Source organism: Schistocerca americana, chromosome 6 (assembly GCF_021461395.2).
Source record: "Schistocerca americana isolate TAMUIC-IGC-003095 chromosome 6, iqSchAmer2.1, whole genome shotgun sequence".
In the NCBI taxonomy this organism is placed as follows: domain Eukaryota; kingdom Metazoa; phylum Arthropoda; class Insecta; order Orthoptera; family Acrididae; genus Schistocerca; species Schistocerca americana.
In genome coordinates, this window is record NC_060124.1 from 276822149 (window position 1) to 276842642 (window position 20494).

The 20494-nt window shown below is 39.6% G+C and overlaps 1 protein-coding gene and 1 long non-coding RNA gene across 2 annotated transcripts in view; one reads left to right on the forward strand and one right to left on the reverse strand.

Moving 5' to 3' along the window:
* The window catches only part of LOC124619701, a 90893-nt gene that overhangs the window by 67633 nt on the left and 2766 nt on the right, over nucleotides 1-20494 (forward strand). The window lies entirely within an intron of this gene.
* The window catches only part of LOC124619700, a 139605-nt gene that overhangs the window by 44900 nt on the left and 74211 nt on the right, over nucleotides 1-20494 (reverse strand). The window contains exon 2 of the mRNA XM_047146257.1: nucleotides 6610-6879. Coding sequence (XP_047002213.1) covers nucleotides 6610-6874 — 265 coding nt within the window. The 5' untranslated portion in view covers nucleotides 6875-6879. The remainder of the gene's footprint in view (nucleotides 1-6609; nucleotides 6880-20494) is intronic.

Here is a 20494-nt window from a genome sequence, read left to right on the forward strand (position 1 = left end):
AAGATACTCTTGGTGGAGTGGGGAGGATTTCATGAAGGAGGGATCTCATTTCAGGGCATGATTTGAGGAAGTCGTATCCCTGCTGGAGAGCCACATTCAGAGTCTGATCCAGTCCCAGAAAGTATCCTGTCACAAGTGGGGCACTTTTGAGGTTCTTCTGTGGGAGGTTCTGGGTTTGAGGGGATGAGGAATTGGCTTTGGTAATTTGCTTCTGTACCAGGTCGGGAGGGTAGTTGTGGGATGCGAAAGCTGTCTTCAGGTTGTTGGTGTAATGGTTCAGGGATTCCGGACTGGAGCAGATTCGTTTGCCACAAAGACCTAGTCTGTAGGGAAGGGATCGTTTGATGTGGAATGGGTGGTAGCTGTCATAATGGAGGTACTGTTGCTTGTTGGTGGGTTTGATGTGGACGGATGTGTGAAGCTGGCCATTGGACAGATGAAAGTCAATGTCAAGGAAAGTGGCATGGGATTTGGAGTAGGACCAGGTGAATCTGATGGAACCAAAAGAGTTGAGGTTGGAGAGGAAATTCTGGAGTTCTTCTTCACTGTGAGTCCAGATCATGAAGATGTCATCAATAAATCTGTACCAAACTTTGGGTTGTTACATCAGTAACACAAAACGAATTGTAAGCTGTAGTATTTCAAAGGTCACAGTTACTGAATGTCACTAGAGGTGTTCTCCAAGGATCTGTACTTGGGCCATTACCATTAATAGTACCTGTAAATGACCTGCTCAGCAATATGCCATGCAAATGTGTGTTTTAAGCAGATGATACAACTGTCATCAGTTCAGGGGGTGACATAAATAAACTGAAGGAGTAAAGTGATGATTTCCTCAGATTATCCAGTATGTGGTTTTAAGCCAGTAAGGTAGCTGTTAACTGCAGAAAAACTGCAAATATTTTTTTCAGCTTATCCAGTGGTGATGTTGAGTCCACTTCTACCAAACCTCTTGGCATACTCCTTACAAAATTAACATGGGAGAGTCTCTTAGACTATACATCTTGAGCTTTCACAAGCTATCTATCTACTGAAAAAATTAAGCACCTCTGTTTCTCAGTATTCATTCCTATTTTGCCTTCTTTCAGTCCAATATAAGTTATGGTATTCTTCTATGGGGTAATTCTTCAGGGTCCAGCAAAATTTTTATTTGGCAGAAGAAAGGAATCAGGAGCTTTTGTGGAATTACCGAAAATAACTTATCATGTAGGTCTTATTTCAAAGAATTACAGATAATGACAGTCCCATCTCTTTTTATATACAGCTGCCTTTTGTACCTAAAAGAAAACTTTAATAGTTACAAAATTAGGAGTCCATTCATAATCATAACACTCATCAAACATTAAAGATAGACATACCTACAACTCAACTTAAAAAACAACAAGACAGTGATGCATTGGAATAAGGCTTTTCCACACACTACCTGTACAGGCACATGATGTTTATCTTAATACCTTTAAAAGTATGGCCCAAAAATGGCTGAAAGACAAAAGCTTTTTTTGCATTGTTAAAGAATCTGAAAACTGTTCAAAAGTAAACCTGATTTACTAAAGTACTATTTGTTTATGGTTATTCCTATGCTTTTTTTGTCTCTTCTGGTATCTTGTCCAACGTATATAATAAATATGCAGGTACTAAATAATGTTCAGATCATATTTTACTATTAACCACATAGAGAAATATTTTGTTCATGCCCTCTGTTCTTTTATTATGTGAAACTTAGTAAGTAACTTAACACTTTTTAATTCCATATTTAACTGTTAAACATGTGGAGAAATCTTTATGTATCAACTGCATTGTTGTATTATGTATGTTCTTTTACAACACGTGATACCATAGTTAGATTTCTTAACATGTCAGTCATACGTTATAAAAGCTCCTGTACATTGCTCATGATGACATTGATTGCATGCAAATGCTTAAAGTTGAATGAATAAATAAATAGATGAACAGATCACAAAAATCTTATTACTTACCTCAGGTTTTGTATCTATCATTTCACCATGTCCTCTTGGAGAAAATTTGATCCATTAAAACTTCAAAATGAATGTGTCACTGAAGAGCAACAAAGCTGATCTGTGAATCAGCTGACTAATCTCTCTGCCAACACAAAAGTAGGATGGGAATGGACTACACTTTGCAACATCATTTTGGAATCAGAAGAAAAGACTATTGACTTCAAAAAATGGAAAACACTAGACAATTTGACAAAATCAGTAAGAGAATTTTAAATACAATAGTGGATATTGACAAAGTGGAGTGGCCTGCATGCCTCAGTGATACAGGTAGCTGTACTACAGGTGCAGCCACAATGGAGGGTATTTATAGTGAGCCAGCATGGCCTCGCTGTGTAGATGCTGTGTATGACTGAAAGGAAGGTGAAATTATAGGTGTTATTTTTTTGTGAAGACATGCAGCTTTACTTTATGGGTTCATCCTCATGGATAAACTATTCTGGAGGTAAAATAGTCCTCCATTCAGATTTCCAAGTGGGTGGGGGAGCTACTCAGGAGGATATTGTCATAAGGACAAAGAAAAGTATCATTCTACTGGTTGGACGATGAAATATTAGCTCCCTTAATTGGACAGGTATGTTGTTGTTGTTGTTGTGGTCTTCAGTCCAGAGACTGGTTTGATGCAGCTCTCCATGCCACTCTATCCCATGCTAGCCTCTTCATCTCCAAGTCACTATTGCAACCTACATCCTTCTGAATCTACTTTGTGTATTCATCTCTTCACCTCCTTCTATGACTATGCGTCCCCCCAATACTAAATTGGTGATCCCTTGGTGCCTCAAAATGTGTCCTACCAACTGATCCATTCTCCTAGTCAAGTTGTGCCACAAATTCCTCTTCTCTCCAATTCTATTCAGTACCTCTTCATTAGTTATGTGATCTACCCATCTAATCTTCAGCATTCTTCTGTTTCGGTTTTGAAAGCTTCTATTCCCTTCTTGTCTAAACTATTTATCATCCATGTTTCACTTCCATACATAGCTACACCACACAAATACTTTAAGAAGGGCTTCCTGACACTTAAATCTATACTCAATGTTAACAAATTTCTCTACTTCAGAAACTCTTTCCTTGCCATAGTGAGTCCACATTTTATATCCTCTCTACTTTCACCATTAGTTTGGTAATTTTCACATCTGTCAGTACCTGCTTTCTTTGGAATTGGAATTATTATATTCTTGAAGTTCGAGGGTATTTCAGCTGTCTCATACATCTTGCTCACCAGATGGAAGAGTTTTGTCATGGCTGGCTCTCCCAAGGCTATCTGTAGCTCTGACGGAATGTTGTCTACTCCCAGGGCCTTTTTTCAACTTAAGTCTTTCAGTGACTTGTCAAACTCTTCACATAGTATCATATTTCCCTTCTTATCTTCATCTATGTCCTCTTCCATTTCGATAATACTGCCCTCAAGTACATCTCCCTTGTATAGACCCTCTATGTACTCCTTCCACCTTTCTGCTTTCCCCTTCTTTGCTTAGGACTGGTTTTCCATCTCAGCACTTGGTATTTGTACAGGTGGTTCTCTTTTCTCCAAAGGTTTCTTTAATTTTCCTTTAGGCAGTATCAATCTTACCCCTAGTGATATATGCTTCTACATCCTTACATTTGTCCTCTAGCTATTACTGCTTAGCCATTTTGCACTTCCTGCTGATCTCATTTTTGAGATGTTTGTATTCCTTTTTGCGTGCTTCATTTACTGCATTTTTATGTTTTCTCCTTTCATCAATTAAATTCAATATCTCTTTTGTTATCCAAGAATTTCTGTTAGCCCTCAACTTTTTACCTATGTGATCCTGTGCTGCCTTCACTATTTCATCTCTCAAAGCTACCCATTTTCTTCTATTGTATTTCCTTCCCTTGTTCTTGTTAATCATTCCCTAGTACTCTCTCTGAAACTCTCTTCAACCTCTGGTTCTTTCAGTTTATCCAGATCCCATCTTCTTAAACTCCCACCTTTTGCAGTTTCTTCAGTTTTAATCTGCAGTTCATAACCAATAAATGGTGGTCACAGTCCACATCTGTCCCTGTAAATGTTTTACAATTTAAAACCTGGTTCCTAAATCTCTGCCTTACCATTATATAATCTATCTGAAACCTTCCAGTGTCTCTAGGCCTGTTCCATGTACACAGCATTCTATCTTGATTCTTAAGCCAACTGTTAGCTATGATTAAGTTATGCTCTGTGTGATATTCAACCAGGTGGCTTCCTCTCTCACTCCTTTCCCCCAGTCCATATCCACCTACTACTTTTCCTTCTCTTCCTTTTCCTACTATCAAATTCCAGTCCCCCGTGACTATTAAATTTTCGTCTCCCTTAACTATCTGAATAATTTCTTTTATCACTTCATATGTTTCTTCAACCTCTTCATCATCTGTGGAACTAGTTGGCATATAAACTTGTACTATTGTGGCAGGTGTGGGCTTTGTGTCTATCTTGGCTACAATAATGCATTCACTATGCTGTTTGTAGTAGCTTATCAGCATTCCTAATTTTTTATTCATTAGTAAAAATACTCCTGCATTACTCGTATTTGATTTTGTTTTTATAACCCTGTATTCACCTGGCCAGAAGTCATAGATATGTTAGATAATTTAAAAAGGGGAACAGAGAGGTTGAAGTGGTATTTACTGAAGTGTAGTGGGAGGAAGAGCCGGTTTGCTACTCAGGTGAGTAAAGGGTAATAAATACAAAATCACATGGGGGTGAAGCAGAAATAGGTCTAACAATGAATAAGAAAACAGGAGTGTGAGTAAGCTCATCTGAGCAACATAGTGAATACATTATCATTGCCAAGGGAGACACGAAGCCAACACCTACCACAACAGTAAAAAATTATGTATCAATTAGTTCATCAGATGAGGAAGAGGTTGAAAGAATGTTTGGTGAGATCAAATAAAATACCAGATAGTTAAGGGAGTTAAAAATGTGACTGTGATGGGAGTCTGGAATTCAGTAGGAGGAAAAGTAACAGAAGGTAAGCTGCCTCATAGAATTTTTCACAAAGCATAGTACAGCCATTGCTAACACTACATTCAAGAATCATGAAATAAAGTTATATATGTGGAAGAGACCTGGAGACACTAGAAGATTTTATATAGATTACATGGTAGAGACTGAGAAACCAGATTTAAATTGCAACTTATTTCCAGTGGCAGATATGGACTCTGAGCATAATTTTTTGGTTATGAGCTGCATATTAAAACTGAAAATATTTGCGAAAGGTAGGAAATGAAGGAGATGTGACCTGGATCAGTGAAATAATTATATGTTGTTGAGAATAATAAAGGGAGTATCAACAGCGACTATCTAAAAGAGCCAAATTTTTCCACCATTGTATTGTACAGTATTGAATTGAACTGGGGACCTAGAAACTTGTCCCTGCCATAGCACCCAGTGGTCCAGAACCCCACAACAGGCTACAGCACTCTACTCACCCCACCGCCACCCCACATGGAACCCAGGATTATTGTGCCATTCGGCCCCCAGTGGACCCCCACCCCCTCCCCCCCTACCCCCCGGGAATGTCTCACACCAGATGAGTGTAACCCCAAATGTTTGCATGGTAGAGTAATTATGGTGTATGCGTATGTGGAGACAGTGTTTGCACAGCAATCGCCGACATAGAGTAACTGAGGCGGAATATGGGGAACCAGCCCACATTCACTGAGGCAGATGAAAAACTGCCTTAAAAACCATCCAGAGATTGGCTGGCACACCGGACCTCGACACTAATCTGCCAGGCGGATTCTTGCCGGGGACCGGAACACCTTCCTGCCCGGAAAGCAGTGCGTTAGACCGCACGGCAAACCAGGCGGGTTGTCCAACATACAACTCAACAATACAAATAAACAGATTGTGGTTTAATATTCCATTGAATCCACAAAGGAGGATGTGCCCAGCAAATACAAGGATGGGGAACAAAATGGGCCACATTAGTTGAAAGAAAATGCCCCATCATCGACCTTAGATGATTTAGGAGAACTATGACAAACCTCAATCTGAATAATTCAGCAGTGATTTCAATATTGCTCCTCCTGAATATGAGTCCCATATCTTGACCACTGTACCATGTAGCTCGTCACACACAACAATAAATGCTGACAGATTTAAATCACTACAGTAGCAGCTGATATGTATGTAGCCATTATTGTAGATCAGACTCAAATGAGACTCAGCTTTAAACATGAAATATTGCCTCTCAGCATGCCAGTATCAGCATTATTGTGTTCATTGCAGTCTAATTTGTTTCTGTTGTCTGTACAATGGGAACTGATCTATGGCAAGTGTGCCACCAGTTGAGTAAATATCTGATGGCATCAAACTGTCTACATAAACGGATCTCCTCCCATTTCAGTGCTCCAGCATTGAGCCAACACTGTGAACAAAGCTGTATGTTCATTTAGTATTGAGTGAACAAGATGATACTAGCACTTGCTTTCTTGTGTACATTTTGTTTGGTGATTTTTTATTGATAAAGTATAGTGTAAGCCTGATTTTTCTAATCAAACAAGAAATAGTATGGTATCATAAAGGAATTGCAGATGTTAGTGAGCGTTGATTTATGAATTGTAATTTGTGGTGCTGTTGCCTTACCCAGGTCTGAAACATTCTCTGGTGATAGAATTTCATAATCACTTTGAAGGTTCTCTTCATCACTGAGCCCTCCGAACAGCCCCTTCTCCACTTTTTGCACATCCTTTGCCATTATAGTCTGATTAAAAGTGTTCTGGAGTGACAGTTGTTCCTCATGCTCCATTTCTGTATTTTCTTCATATAAAATAGGATTAAATGTGGATATTTGTACCCACTCAGCTCCAGAACTCACTAATAGTGCAAAGATGATGGTCTGGTATAACATTTTACCTGTTGTGTACAATAATTTAAATGTTGCATTAAATGTCACAAAAATATTTTTAACTGAATGTTGGAAATAATTTTGTTTATCATTATGAAAGTTAAGGACAATTATGTTACTTACAAACAATACATTTGAATGGCCTTGGGAGAAAGTTCATAACTCAAAAAATAGTTGAAAGCATCACATGTAATTCTCTAATGTCAGATGCAAGAGAAGTATAAAAAATCTCCCACTACAAAAAAGATAAATAATGATTGTTTGCCACTGCATCAAATTCCTTAGAAGTTAACACTCAAAGAAATCCTTTTTTAGACTGGAAGATGGGGAAAGTTAGAGAGTAAATGTTGTACCCTTTAATAGTAATTTAGCTGATGTCAAATCTAACATTAAGAAACCTGTCAGAAGTAGAACAGATTACCTGAGAAGCCTGAAAATATTTCACCAGACTATAAGAAGCCTTTTAAATAAAGTAGAGGAGCTACTGCTTTCTTTTCAAGAAACAGCTGACACTGATGAAGCTATTGCTGATGTACTCTGCCTAACTGAACATCACCTGGAAGCTACAGAAATCAATCAAAGACATTTATATAGTTATAGAATTGTTTCTCACTACTGCAGAACCAGCTTAAGGGAAGGTGGGGTAGCAGTTTATACGCACAATACTCTTAGATCACAAACTGCAGATGTAGCTCAGTACTATAGTGAATAACATTTTGAATGCTGTGCTGTCAAATTAGAACTGGAAACTCAGTTCCTCATAATAATTGCAGTTTACATGGCACCCATGGGAAACATTAAAAAGTTCCTCTCACAGCTAGCATTAGGTCTTACAAAATTTTATAGGAATAACAGTGGCGATTTTAACATTAATTTACTTTCAAATAGTAACAGTCATAAACAACTGGAATCATTCTTCTCAACTTTCAACCATTTCATTCCTTACATGAGTATATGGGCACAACAAGACCTTGATTGATAATCTGTTACTAGGACCCACAAATTACAATGGTGTAAAAACACAAGCTATAATAAATGATCTGTCTGGTCACGATGCTCAATTGACAACCTTAAAACTCAACAGTAGAAAACAGTAAATAATCACACCCAGGTTAAACAGATTAGAATAATAAATATGGAATCTACTAGCTTGTTTAGAAACAGTTCATACTATGAATAATGGGAGAAAATGTACCAGGCAGTTACAATAAATGAGAAATTCAGTTTATTCCTGGACTTCTTTCTCAAACATTTTGAATCCTGCTTCCCCCCAAAGGTAAATTAAAAGAAAATCATTCTGTTATGGAAGGAAAGAGTGGATAACAGCTAGCATCAAAATATCATATGCTAAAAAGAGAGACCTGTATATAGAACACAACATATGTAATCAGGAAGGACAAACAAGTGCATTATGCAGAAAAAATCAGCAAGTCGAATAATAAAGTAAAAACCACACGGAACATCATAAAAAGTGAGACAAATAGGAACATAAAATCTCAACAAGCAGGGGCTCCACAATCCTCTGGTAGTGGTTCAGACAAGAATAATCAAAAAGTTGCAGCCTCAGATTTTAATAACTTTTTTCTCACTGTAGCTGAAACAATAATGAACTACAATAAGCAGTCTCCCACAGAAGCCATAGAGCAACTAAATCAAATGCAAATCACACCAAACACAGCACTTCTTTTCTAAAGCACAACTCCTAAAGAAATTGAAAAAAATCATGTAATTACTTAAAAGCTCTAGATCTTCTGCAGATGATGTAATGTCAAACAGGATTCTAAAATGACTAATCAGTCATGTGTTATGCTATTTATGTAACCAGTCAATGAAAACTGTGACATTTTCAAACAGGATGAAACATGCAATAGTGTTGTTCATCCACAAAAGTGGGGCAAGGAATGCACCATTCAGTTATCAGCCCATGTCTTTGCTGCCAGCGTTCTCAGAGGTGTTTGAGAGAGTAATTTATGATAGTATTTATGGCCATGTGACACAAAGTGGCTTACTGACATCTACAAAGTTTGGTTTTTGTAACGGATTCTCTCCAGAGAGAGCTATATTTAGCCTAAGAGATGAAATTAAATCGCAGAAGGTATCCAATGGAGATCTTTTGTGATCTTGCTAAAGCTTGCTGTGTAGATCATAACACATTGCTAAAAAAGCTGCCACACACTAGCATCAAAGATGAACCTTTGATGTGGCTAGAATCTTACCTGCGGAACAGGAAGCAAAGAGTTATCTTAATGGAGGTAGGTGTAACAGTAAACTCAGACTGGGGAAATGTAAAATCTGGAGTCCTCCAGGGCTCAATCCTTGGGCCACTGATTTTCGTGATCTACATTAATGATCTACCAGTTACAATTAATGACAGAGCAAAAATAGTCGTGTTTTCAGATGATACGAGTATTCTGATCAAGCTTCCAAACTCCATAGTGCTGGATACAGCCCAGACAGTCACTAACCAAGTACACAAATATTTCAAAAACTACAATTATACAGTTTCAGACAGTATATAACACTAAGTTCCTGAAATGGAGATCAACAACCAGAAAATTTATAAAACCACACATAAAAAATTCCTAGCCATCCAGATAGACATCGAGCCAACATAGACAGAGCAAATTGTTCAGCTGGTCAAAAAACTTAGCATAGCGTGTTTTGCCCTGAGAGCTATTTCTCACCTTGTTAACAGAGAAATATTGCATTTGCCATATTTTGCACATTTCCATTCTGTACTCTCCTATGGTATTATCTTCTGGGAAATGCTGCAAGGGTTGAAAGAGTCTTCAAACTACAAAAATGAGCAGTGAAGCTGATATGCGGGGTCTCTAACAGAACACCCTGCAGAGGTCTCTTTAAGACTCTCAGGATATTTACTGTTAAAAATCAATATACACTGAAGGGCCAAAGAAACTGGTACACCTGCCAAATATTGTGTACAGTCCCCGCAAGCATAAGGAAGTGCCACATCATGAAGTGTCATGGATTCCAATAATGTCTGAAGTTGTGCTGGAGGAAACTGACAACATGAATCCACAGGGCTGTCAATAAATCCCTAAGAGTATGAGGGGGTGGAGATGTCTTCTCAACAGCACATTGCAAGGCATCCCAGATATCTTCAATAATGTTCATGTCTGTGGAGTTTGGCGCCCAGCAGAAGTGTTTAAACTCAGAAGAGTGTTCCTGGAGCCACTCTGTAGCAATTCTGGATGTGTGGGATGTCACATTGTCCTGCTGGAATTGCCCAAGTCCAGCGGGATGTGCATTGGATATGAAAGAATGCAGGTGATTAGACAGGATGCTTACGTACGTGTCACATGTCAAAGTCATATCTAGACATATCAGGGGTCTAATATCACTCCAACTGTACGTGCCCCGACACCATTACAGTGCCTCCATCAGCTTGAACAGTTCCCTGCTGACATGAAGGGTCCATGGATTCATGAGGTTGTCTCCATACCTGTACATGTCCATTCACTCAATACAATTTGAAATGAGACTCATCCGACCAGGCAATATGTTTCCAGTCATCAACAGTCCAACGTCAGTGTTGATAGGCGCAGGTGAGGCATAAAGCTTTGTGTCATGCAGTCATTGAGGGTACATGAGGGGGTCTTCGGCTCTGAAAGCCAATATCAATGATGTTTTGTTGAATGGTTCACACAATGACAATTGCTGATGGCCCACCATTGAAATCTGCAGCAATTTGTGGAAGGGTCGCACTTCTGTCATGCTGAATGATTCTCTTCAGTTGTTGTTGATCCATTTCTTGCAGGATCTTTTTCTGGCCACTGCGATGTTGAGGATTTGATGTTTTACTAGATTCCTGATATTCACAGTACACTCATGAAATAGTTGTACGGGAAACTCCCCACCTCTTGCCTACCCAGGAGATGCTCTGTCCCATCACTCATGTGCCAACTATAACAACACATTCAAACTCACTTAAATCTTGATCATCTGCCATTGTAACTGTAGTAACCAACCTAACAACTGTGCTAAACACTTGCTGCCCTATACAGGCATTGCCAACCACAGCGTCATATTCTGCCTGTTTACATATCTCTGTATTTGAATATGCATGCCTATACCAGGTTTTTGGCACTTCAGTGTATATACTCACTGCTGATGTTTGTAGCCAGCAAGAAGGACTTATTCTAGAAAAACTGTGACATTCACAAGCATAACACAAGATGGGAAAAATTTCCACCAAGGCTGTGCAACTCTGACAAACGTCCATACGGGAGTAACTGAGTCAGGAATAAAAGTATATAACAAGCTTCCCATCAGTATAAAACAGGAAACTGATGACACACAGATTTTCAAAAGGAAACTAGAAACAGTCCTCAGACAACAATCTTATTATAAAATGAATGAATTCCTAGAGTAATAAAGCATCCTTTTGAGTAAAAATAGAGGAAAGAAAATATTTACTTACATCTTGAAGACAAAATTGTGTACTTCTAATATAAATTATAGTGATAAAATTTTAATTTATTTATATCATATGGTAAAATGTATACTACCATTTATTCTACACTATTAAGTATTCACTTTAACTTACTTATGAAACGAAGATGAAAATTTTGTATGTTAACATAAATCATAATGAAAAATGTAAATTTCATTATTTATTTACGGCACGGGGATAAAAATGTGTACATCCATTCATTCTGCTATTTTAAGCATTAATGTGAACTTACACCAGTAAAATGCTGCTTGTAATGTTGTCTGCAATCAATCATTCATAGAAAATAAGTATTTGTATGATATATAAAATGCTCACATAATTGTGTCAAACAACGGAAAATCCAGGATGGAATGTATGTAATGCTATTATGAAAGGATAGCTTCTACTCACCATATAGTGGAGATTCTGAGTCACAGATAGGCACAACAAAAAGACAGACACAAAAAAAGCCTTCGGCCAACAAGGCCTTTGTCAAAAATAGATGACAGGCGTGCGCACACACTCACGCAAATGCAACTCATGCACACATGACTGCAGTCTGTGGCAACTGAAGCCACACCGCGAGCAGCAGCAGCAGCAGTGCATGATGGGAGAGGCAACTGGGTGAGGGTAAGGAGGAGGCTGGGGCAGGGAGGGGGAAGGATAGCAGGGTAGGGGTGGGAGACAGTGAAGTGTTATTGGGGAGTGTGCAGGGACGAGGTCAAGGGAGGGTAGGGCAGCTAGGCGTAGTTGGCAGGATAGACAGTGGGCAGGGGAGATGTGGTGGGGTGGGGGAGTGGAAAAGGAGAGAAGTAAAAAGACTGCATGTCTTGGAGGAATAGAGTGCTGTGCAGTGCTGTAATGGGAACAGGGAAGGGGGTGGATGGATGAGGACAATGACTAATGAAAGTAGAGACCAGGAAGTTTATGGGACTGTGGATATATTGCAGGGAGTGTTCCCACCTGCACAGTTCACAAACGCTGGTGTTAGTGGGAAGGATCCATATGGCACAGGATGTGAAGCAGTCATTGACATGAAGAATGTCATGTTGGGTGGCATGCTCAGCAACAGGGTGGCCCAATTGTTTCTTGGCCACAGTTTGTCGGTAGCCATTTATGTGGACAGACACATCTACTACATCTACATGATTAATCCCCATTCACAATAAAGTGCCTGGCAGAGGGTTCAATGAACGGCCTTCAAGCTGTCTGTCTACCATTCCACTCTCGAATGGCAAGTGGGAAAAACGAGCACTTAAACTTTTATATGCGAGCCCTGATTTCTACTAGTTTATCGTGATGATCATTTCTCCCCACGTAGGTGAGTGCCAACAGAATGTTTTCGCTATTGGAGGAGAAAATAGGTAATTGAAATTTGATGAGAAGATCCTGTTGCAACAAAAACGCCTTTGTTTTAATGATTGCCACTCTAATTCACGTATCATGTCTGTGACACTAGCTCTCCTATTTCATGATAGTACAAAATGAGCTGCCCTTCTTTGAACTTTTTCGATCTCATCCAACAGTCCCTCCTGATGTGGATCCCACACCACTCAGCAATACTCCAGAATATGGCAGACAAGTGTGGTGTAAGCAGTCTTTTTAGTAGACCTGTTGCGCCTTCTTAGTGTTCTACTAATGAATTGCAGTCTTTGGTTTGCCCCACAACATTATCTATGTGATCATTCCAATTTAGGTTATTTGCAATTGTAATCCCTAAATAGTTAGTTGAATTTACAGCCTTAAGATTTGTGTGACTTAACACTTAATCAAAATTTAGCGGATTTCTTTTAGTGCTCATGTGAATAACTTCACACTTTCTTTATTCTGGGTCAATTGCCACTTTTTGCACCACACAGTTATCTTATCTAAATCATTTTGCAATTCATTTTTGTCATCTGATAACTTTACAAGATGGTAACAATCTAACATGGCTACTCAGCTTGTGTCCTATGTCAAAATTAGAATTATATATTAACACCTTCAGCTGCTGACGGGTGTTGATATATAACAACGGGGACAGGTGAAAATGTGTGCCCCAACCGGGACTCAAACCCAGGATCTCCTACTTACATGGCAGATGCTCTATCCATCTGAGCCACTGAGGGCACAGAGGATAGTGTGACTGCAGGGACTATCTTACGCATGCCTCCTGCAAGACCCACATTCTCAGCTTATATGTCCACACACTACATTCGTAGTGTCCCTACCCAACACACTCATTACTCATGGAAGACATTCTTACCAAGTCCCATAAGAGTTCGGGTAATATGTGTGCATCTGCGCAGAAGAAGAAGGTCATGGCCGGTAATGCCAGAACTGTATACTTATATGGATATGGTGTGTGTTCTTTCGGACATGTCTGAAAGAACAGACACCATTAATGACCTGCAGCCATCTGGAATGAAATTAGAATTATATATTAATACCTTCAGCTGCTGACGGGCATTTGTATATATCAACGGGAACAGGTGTAAAGGAGTGCTCCGACCAGGACTCAAACTCGGGATCTCCTGCTTACATGGCAAACGCTCTATCCATCTGAACCACTGAGGGCACAGAGGATAGTGCAACTGGAGGGGCTATCTCGCACATGCCTCCTGCAAGACCCAATTCTCACCTTATATGTCCATATACTACATTCGTAGTGTCCCTACCCAACACACTCATTTCTCGTGGAAGACATTCTTACCAAGTCCCGTAAGAGTTAGGGTAATATGCAAGCATCTGCACAGAAGTCATATATACTTATATGTCTCCTATGTTGTTAATATAGATCAGGAACAATAGAGAGCCTATAACACTTCCTTGGGGAATGCCGGATATTACTTCAGTTTTCCTTAATGACTTTCCATCTATTACTACAAACTGTGACCTTTCTTATAGGAAATCATGAATCCAGTCACACAACTTCAAAAATGGTTCAAATGGCTCTGAGCACTATGGGACTCAACTGCTGAGGTCATTAGTCCCCTAGAATTTAGAACTAGTTAAACCTAACTAACCTAAGGACATGACAAACATCCATGCCCGAGGCAGGATTCGAACCTGCGACCGTAGTGGTCTTGCGGTTCCAGACTGCAGCGCCTTTAACCGCACGGCCACTTCGGCCGGCAGTCACACAACTGAGGCAATACTCAATACACATACAGTTTGGTTAGAAGACACTTGTGCAGAAGGTGTCAAAAGCCTTCTGGAAATCTAAAAATGTGGAATCAATCTGACATCACCTGTCAATAGCACTCATTACTTCATGTGTATAAAGAGCTAGTTGTGTTTCACAAGAATGATGTTTTCTGAATCTGTGATGACTATGTGTCAGTAAATAATTTTCTTCTAGGTAATTCATACTGTTTGAACACAGCATACGTTCCAAAACACTACTGCAAATCAACTTTAGTGCAGTGAAGGAACTGCCACTGGTGTGCTTTATGTATGACCAGAAACTTTTTGGGTTTTCTGCCAGATTCCAAAACAGTTTCACTGTGGAAATTATTAAAAGCATCTCTCATTGAAGTATGCCCTATGTTTCAAACTTCTGCAAAACTTTGCCAATCTTGGGGATTTTGTGTTCTTTTAAATTTGGCATGCTTTTTTTGTTGCTTCTGCAACAGCAATCTGACCCATTTTGTGTACCATGTGGGATCAATACCATCACTTATTAATTTATATGGTATATATCTCTCAATTGCTGTCAATACTATCTCTCTAAAATGATTCCACATCTTTTCTATGCTTACATGATCAGATCAGAAGGAGTAGAGACTGTTTCTTAAAAAGGCATTAAGAGCATTTTTATAAGCTTTTTTAAATAGATGTACTTTGAGTTTCTTTTTTATGGTTGTAGGTGTTATGGTATTCAGCCTAGCAGCAACGGCCTTGAGGTCGCTAATCCCTGTATTCGTCATGATACTCATTATTTGGCCAGGATGATTTGTTCCTAAGAGGTCAAGTAAGCTTTTTCAACCATTTGTGCTTCGAGTGGGCTCATGAACCAACTGTTCAAAATAATTTTCGGAAAAAGCATTCAGTACAATTTCAGATGACATCTAATGCTTGCCGCTGGCTTTAAACATATAATTTTTCCAGCATATTGAGGGTAGATTGAAGTCACCACTGACTATAATTGTATGAGTGGGGTACCTACTTGAAATGAGACTCAAGTTTTCTTTGAACTGTTCAGCAACTGTATCTTCTGAGTTGGGGGCTCGGAAAAATGATCAAATTAATAGTTTAGTCCAATTGTCAAGTATAACCTCTACCCACACTATGTCACTACATGGTAAACTACTTCTTACAGCAATAAATACTCCACCACCAGCTGTATTTAATCTATTCTTTCTTAACACTGTTAGGTCATTTGAAAATATTTTGGCTGAACTTATTTTCGGATTTAGCCAGCTTTCTGCACCTATAACTGTTCGAGCTTCAGTGCTTTCTATTAGGGCTTGGACCTCTGGTTCTTTCCCAACACAGCTATGACAATGTACAGCTACAATACTGATCATTTCCACAACTACCTTGCTGTGTTTTACCTTCTCCCTTTTAGACGGACACTTTTTCTGTGTGAAACTTCCTGGCAGATTAAAACTGTGTGCCCAACCGAGACTCGAACTCGGGACCTTTGCCTTTCGCGGGCAAGTGCTCTACCAACTGAGCTACCAAAGCACGACTCACGCCCAGTACTCACAGCTTTACTTCTGCCAGTACCTCGTCTCCTACCTTCCAAACTTTACAGAAGCTCTCCTGCGAGCAGGAGAGCTTCTGTAAAGTTTGGAAGGTAGGAGACGAGGTACTGGCAGAAGTAAAGCTGTGAGTACTGGGCGTGAGTCGTGCTTTGGTAGCTCAGTTGGTAGAGCACTTGCCCGCGAAAGGCAAAGGTCCCGAGTTCGAGTCTCGGTTGGGCACACAGTTTTAATCTGACAGGAAGTTTCATATCAGTGCACACTCAGCTGCAGAGTGAAAATCTCATACTTTTTCTGTGTGTTTCCTGAGACCCTCTAACCTACAAAACTGCCCAGTCCCATCCAAACAGCCCCCGCTGCCCATGTAGCCACTTCATGTGTGTAGTGGACTCCTGACCTATTAAGCAGAACATGGAAACGCACCACCCAATGGCGCAAGCAAAGGAATCTGCAGCTTACATGCTCGCAGAACTGCCTGAGCCTCTGATTCAGACCCTGCAGTTAGCTCTGCACCAAAGGACCGCATTCAGTTCTGTTGATGATGCTGCAGATGGTGAGCTCCACCTTAAACTTGAAAGCAAGACTAGCAGTCTTTACCATTTCTACTAACTGCCCGAAACCAGAGAGAATCTCCTCCAATCCAAACGACACACATCATTGGTACTGACAAGGGCCACTGCCTGCAGTTGTCTGCTCCCTGTACTCTTCATGGCTTCAGAAAGCGCCGTTTCCACATCTAGAATGATTCCCTCCAGTATGTACACAGAATGCACGCTGGCCTCCTTCCCCTCCTTGGCAGCCATGTTCCGAAGGGGTCCCATTACATGCCTAACATTGGAGATCCCAACTACCAGCAAACCCACCCTCTGTGACTGCCCAGACCTTGCGGGTTTCTCCCTTCCATAAGACAAAACAACAAAAGTATCATCAACTTCAAATTCTCCCTACCATGAGGCCAAACGACAAAAGTATCATCAATTTGAATGCCTTTTTAGAACATCCGAACTCAATGCACCGAAACATTCATTTTATGATGGAGGTGGAAGAGGATGGTTGCCTTCCCGTTCTTAACGTTTTGGTTAGGAGGAAGGTTGATGGATCATTGGGACATGCAGTTTACTGGAAATATGGTAACATTGACTTCTATTTACAGGCCGATAGTTGTCACCATCTGGCACAGCGTGAAGGGGTACTTTGTATCTTGATACACAGGGCGTGTAATTTCCAACATTGAGACTTTACCAGCTGAGCTGGCCCATCCTGAAGCTACATTTCATCAGGGTGGTTATAGTGAAAGACAGATTGAATGTGCATTGCACCATCGACCAACTGTGCATCGGATGACTGATGATAATGCTGAGTCAATGCCAAAGTGTACTGCCTTTTTGCCTTATGCAGGAAGCACTTCCAACAAGATTGGTCATATTTTATGGAAATATGATGTGAAATGTATTTTTCAATCTCCATCTAAAATTAGAGCACTTTTGGGTTCTGTTAAGAATGGTCTTGTTTTGTGTAAGGTGGGTATACACCGCATTCCTTGTAGCTGTGGCATGGCATACATTGGTTAGACTATCAGGACTGTGGAGGACGAATGAACTGAGCATAAACAGCATCACAATCTGCTATTGCTGAACATTGTTTGGATACTGGTCACCCTGTGTTAAATAACAATATCGAGATATTGGCATGTGCGTTCAGCTATTGGGACAATGTTATTAAGGAAGCTGTTGAGATTAAATTAGCAAGCAACCTTGTAAACAGGGATGGAGGTTTTTGTTTAAACTCTGCTTGAAATCCTGCTCTCTCCCTTGTCAAAAAACAGAGGGACAGAGTCAATGTTACTGCGCCTGCTATTTTGTAGTCATTAACTATCAATATCTCTGACTTTGTTCATCCTTGGTGGCACTAGTATTCAGTGTGTATTTGTTACCTTTCCTGAATTACTTCAAGAACTGAGGTTTTAAATTTGCTTGTACATCACCTGTCCATTGCAGATTTTGCCTACAAAATAGTGGGGTGTACTCCTGCCGAAATATCGGCAGTCACTGTAAATATTACCTGGCTGAATTCCCATAAGTTGTTTGAAAATTGTATATGCCAGGAGGAACTCAGGTCTCATATCAAATTTGATATTCATAAATTTTGTATTTTTTGTATGGTCACAAAATTTCAACTTATTACTGACCACAAACTGCTCTTACCCTTTCTGGACCTAAGGCGAAACTGCCGTAGCTTAATAGCACATCATCTTCATTGATGGGCACTCTGCTTGAAATTTTTCAGAGTATCTGCTCAACATTCTAACACAGACAGTCTCTCTCACTTCTGGCAGGTCTGAATTCCAAATTTGAAGATTAGGAGAGAGTTTGTTTTTAATCAGAAAGCCAAATGCAGAAATCATTCAGTGAGTTCCCTATAAATTTCCAGGCTATTGCTGCAGCATCTGTGTGTGACCAATTTCTTCAATAGGTCCTGCAATATGTGTGGTTTGGTTGGCTTACAAAGCTCTCTAATGCAGAATCTCCCAGCCTCAATTGCTTGTTTCATTGACACCATCAACTCCAGTTTTGGCAAGATGTTGTACTCCTTATAGAGGATGATGAATGGTGCAGTGTGGTGGCACCATCCTCCCTGCAATATCAGATGCAACTAGCACACTACTTCATCTACTGGGCATGTATGGACAATGATGTGGTATTAGTGATTTGACTCTGTGCCATTTGCCTCACACACTAGTCAGCACCACCCCAATTATTCTCTCCATGGCTAGTCTGATACAGCTGTGAGACCAAGTTCATGCTGACATTGGGCACTTTCTTGTTGTCCATTTGGCTAATCATTGTGAACTCCTTCTCCTACTTCCTGTATGACATCTGCTTCCAGCTAAAAAAAAAAAAAAAAGAAAAAAAAAGAAATATAGAAAGTAACAGCAGCCTCAGTGGGTGTCTGGAGTGGATATTTACACTAAAGAGTGCAGCCTGCTCATACGGTCCCCAGTTTACAGTTACTGATTTCAAAATATTTTCCACCTGCAATGGAATTAAATATGTTATCACACCCTCCTTCTCATCCAGCCTCAAATGGTTGGCAGAATGGTTAATTTGTACATTGAAATGTTGAAATCAGTAGGATCTGCTAAAATAGCCTGCAGTGGTCCCTGGGCTACAAAAAATGCTCTGAAACCTGTACCATCATCATCAGTGGCCCCAGACATCTCTCAGGAGCTTTCCATCATGACACCGCCTAGTTCCTGGTTTTTTCCTCTGTATCATCCCCACCAAATTTACCAAAACCTACGTGCTGGTTCGAGGTGGGAAAAATTTAGTAGACAAATATAAACCCAGTGGCGCTGCTCCAGTGGGGAAGCAGCAAATACCACAAGCCAGTCCCTTGAAATTCTGTAGCAGGCCAATATAAGGTGATCTAGTAGCTGGCTTGATCTCAGTTCCTCATTTGCTGGCTGCTCTCATTTGACACTGCCTGCTAATCTGTTTATCTGGACTGGACTTGTGTTTGGATAGTGACTGTCATAATTTCAGATTTATTGCATGAATAGAGCAATAAGTGTTTTATCTGTACTCCACAACCTGTTATAACATTTCCATATAGTGCTTCTAGTTGATAAGAGTGTGGTTTCCATGACCACAGGATTTATTTTGAATTAATGTTGTGGACTCTTTACAGATAATAATCATGCCTTGTTTGAAGGGACTGTAATTTACTTAGAAGTAGTTAATGGGAAGGAATCAAACTTATTGTTTTTCGGTCAATGATTAGTAATGAATCTTGTGGAAGAATAGAAGTGTTGTTAATTTTTATGTTAGAGATAAGGATCTGGGTGGGAAATGTTATTCTAGTCATAATTTCATGTAACCCTTAACCATTGGCAGAAGAGAACAATTTTGTGTAATGTCAGACTATAATTCGCTGAAAACCTTGAGAGAAATAATGTATATTCTTGTCAAGAATTAATAATGTTGAGAATGTTTTGCTTATAGTGAAGTTATGATGAAATGGATACTGATTTACTATGTGCATGATGTTGCAGTTAAGCAAGAGGTACCAGTAACTGTGAGTTGAACTATTGAGGATTATTTTGAAAGAGCGAAGAGTGTTGTGAGGTGTTCGACTTATAGTGATGTGTTGGATTCTTTGTGGATTATTGTGATGTATTATGGTTAATTTGTAGATGATGATGATGATGACAATTATGATGATGATGATGATGATGATGATGATGATGATGTTATCTATTATTATGTTGCATTGATGAGAATCATATGAGTAATATTGAAGTAAGGAATAGAATATGATGATAAAAACTGTTGTGTTTCTGATAAATGTGCACTACTGTATACCAATGGTATCACTTATCCCAAATAAATCTAGCGAAAGTACCTGCAGTCTAAGAGAAGATTGGGGGAAATAATACACTCCTAAAGACAAAATTTAATCTGTACACTGTATTAAAAATGAAGTATT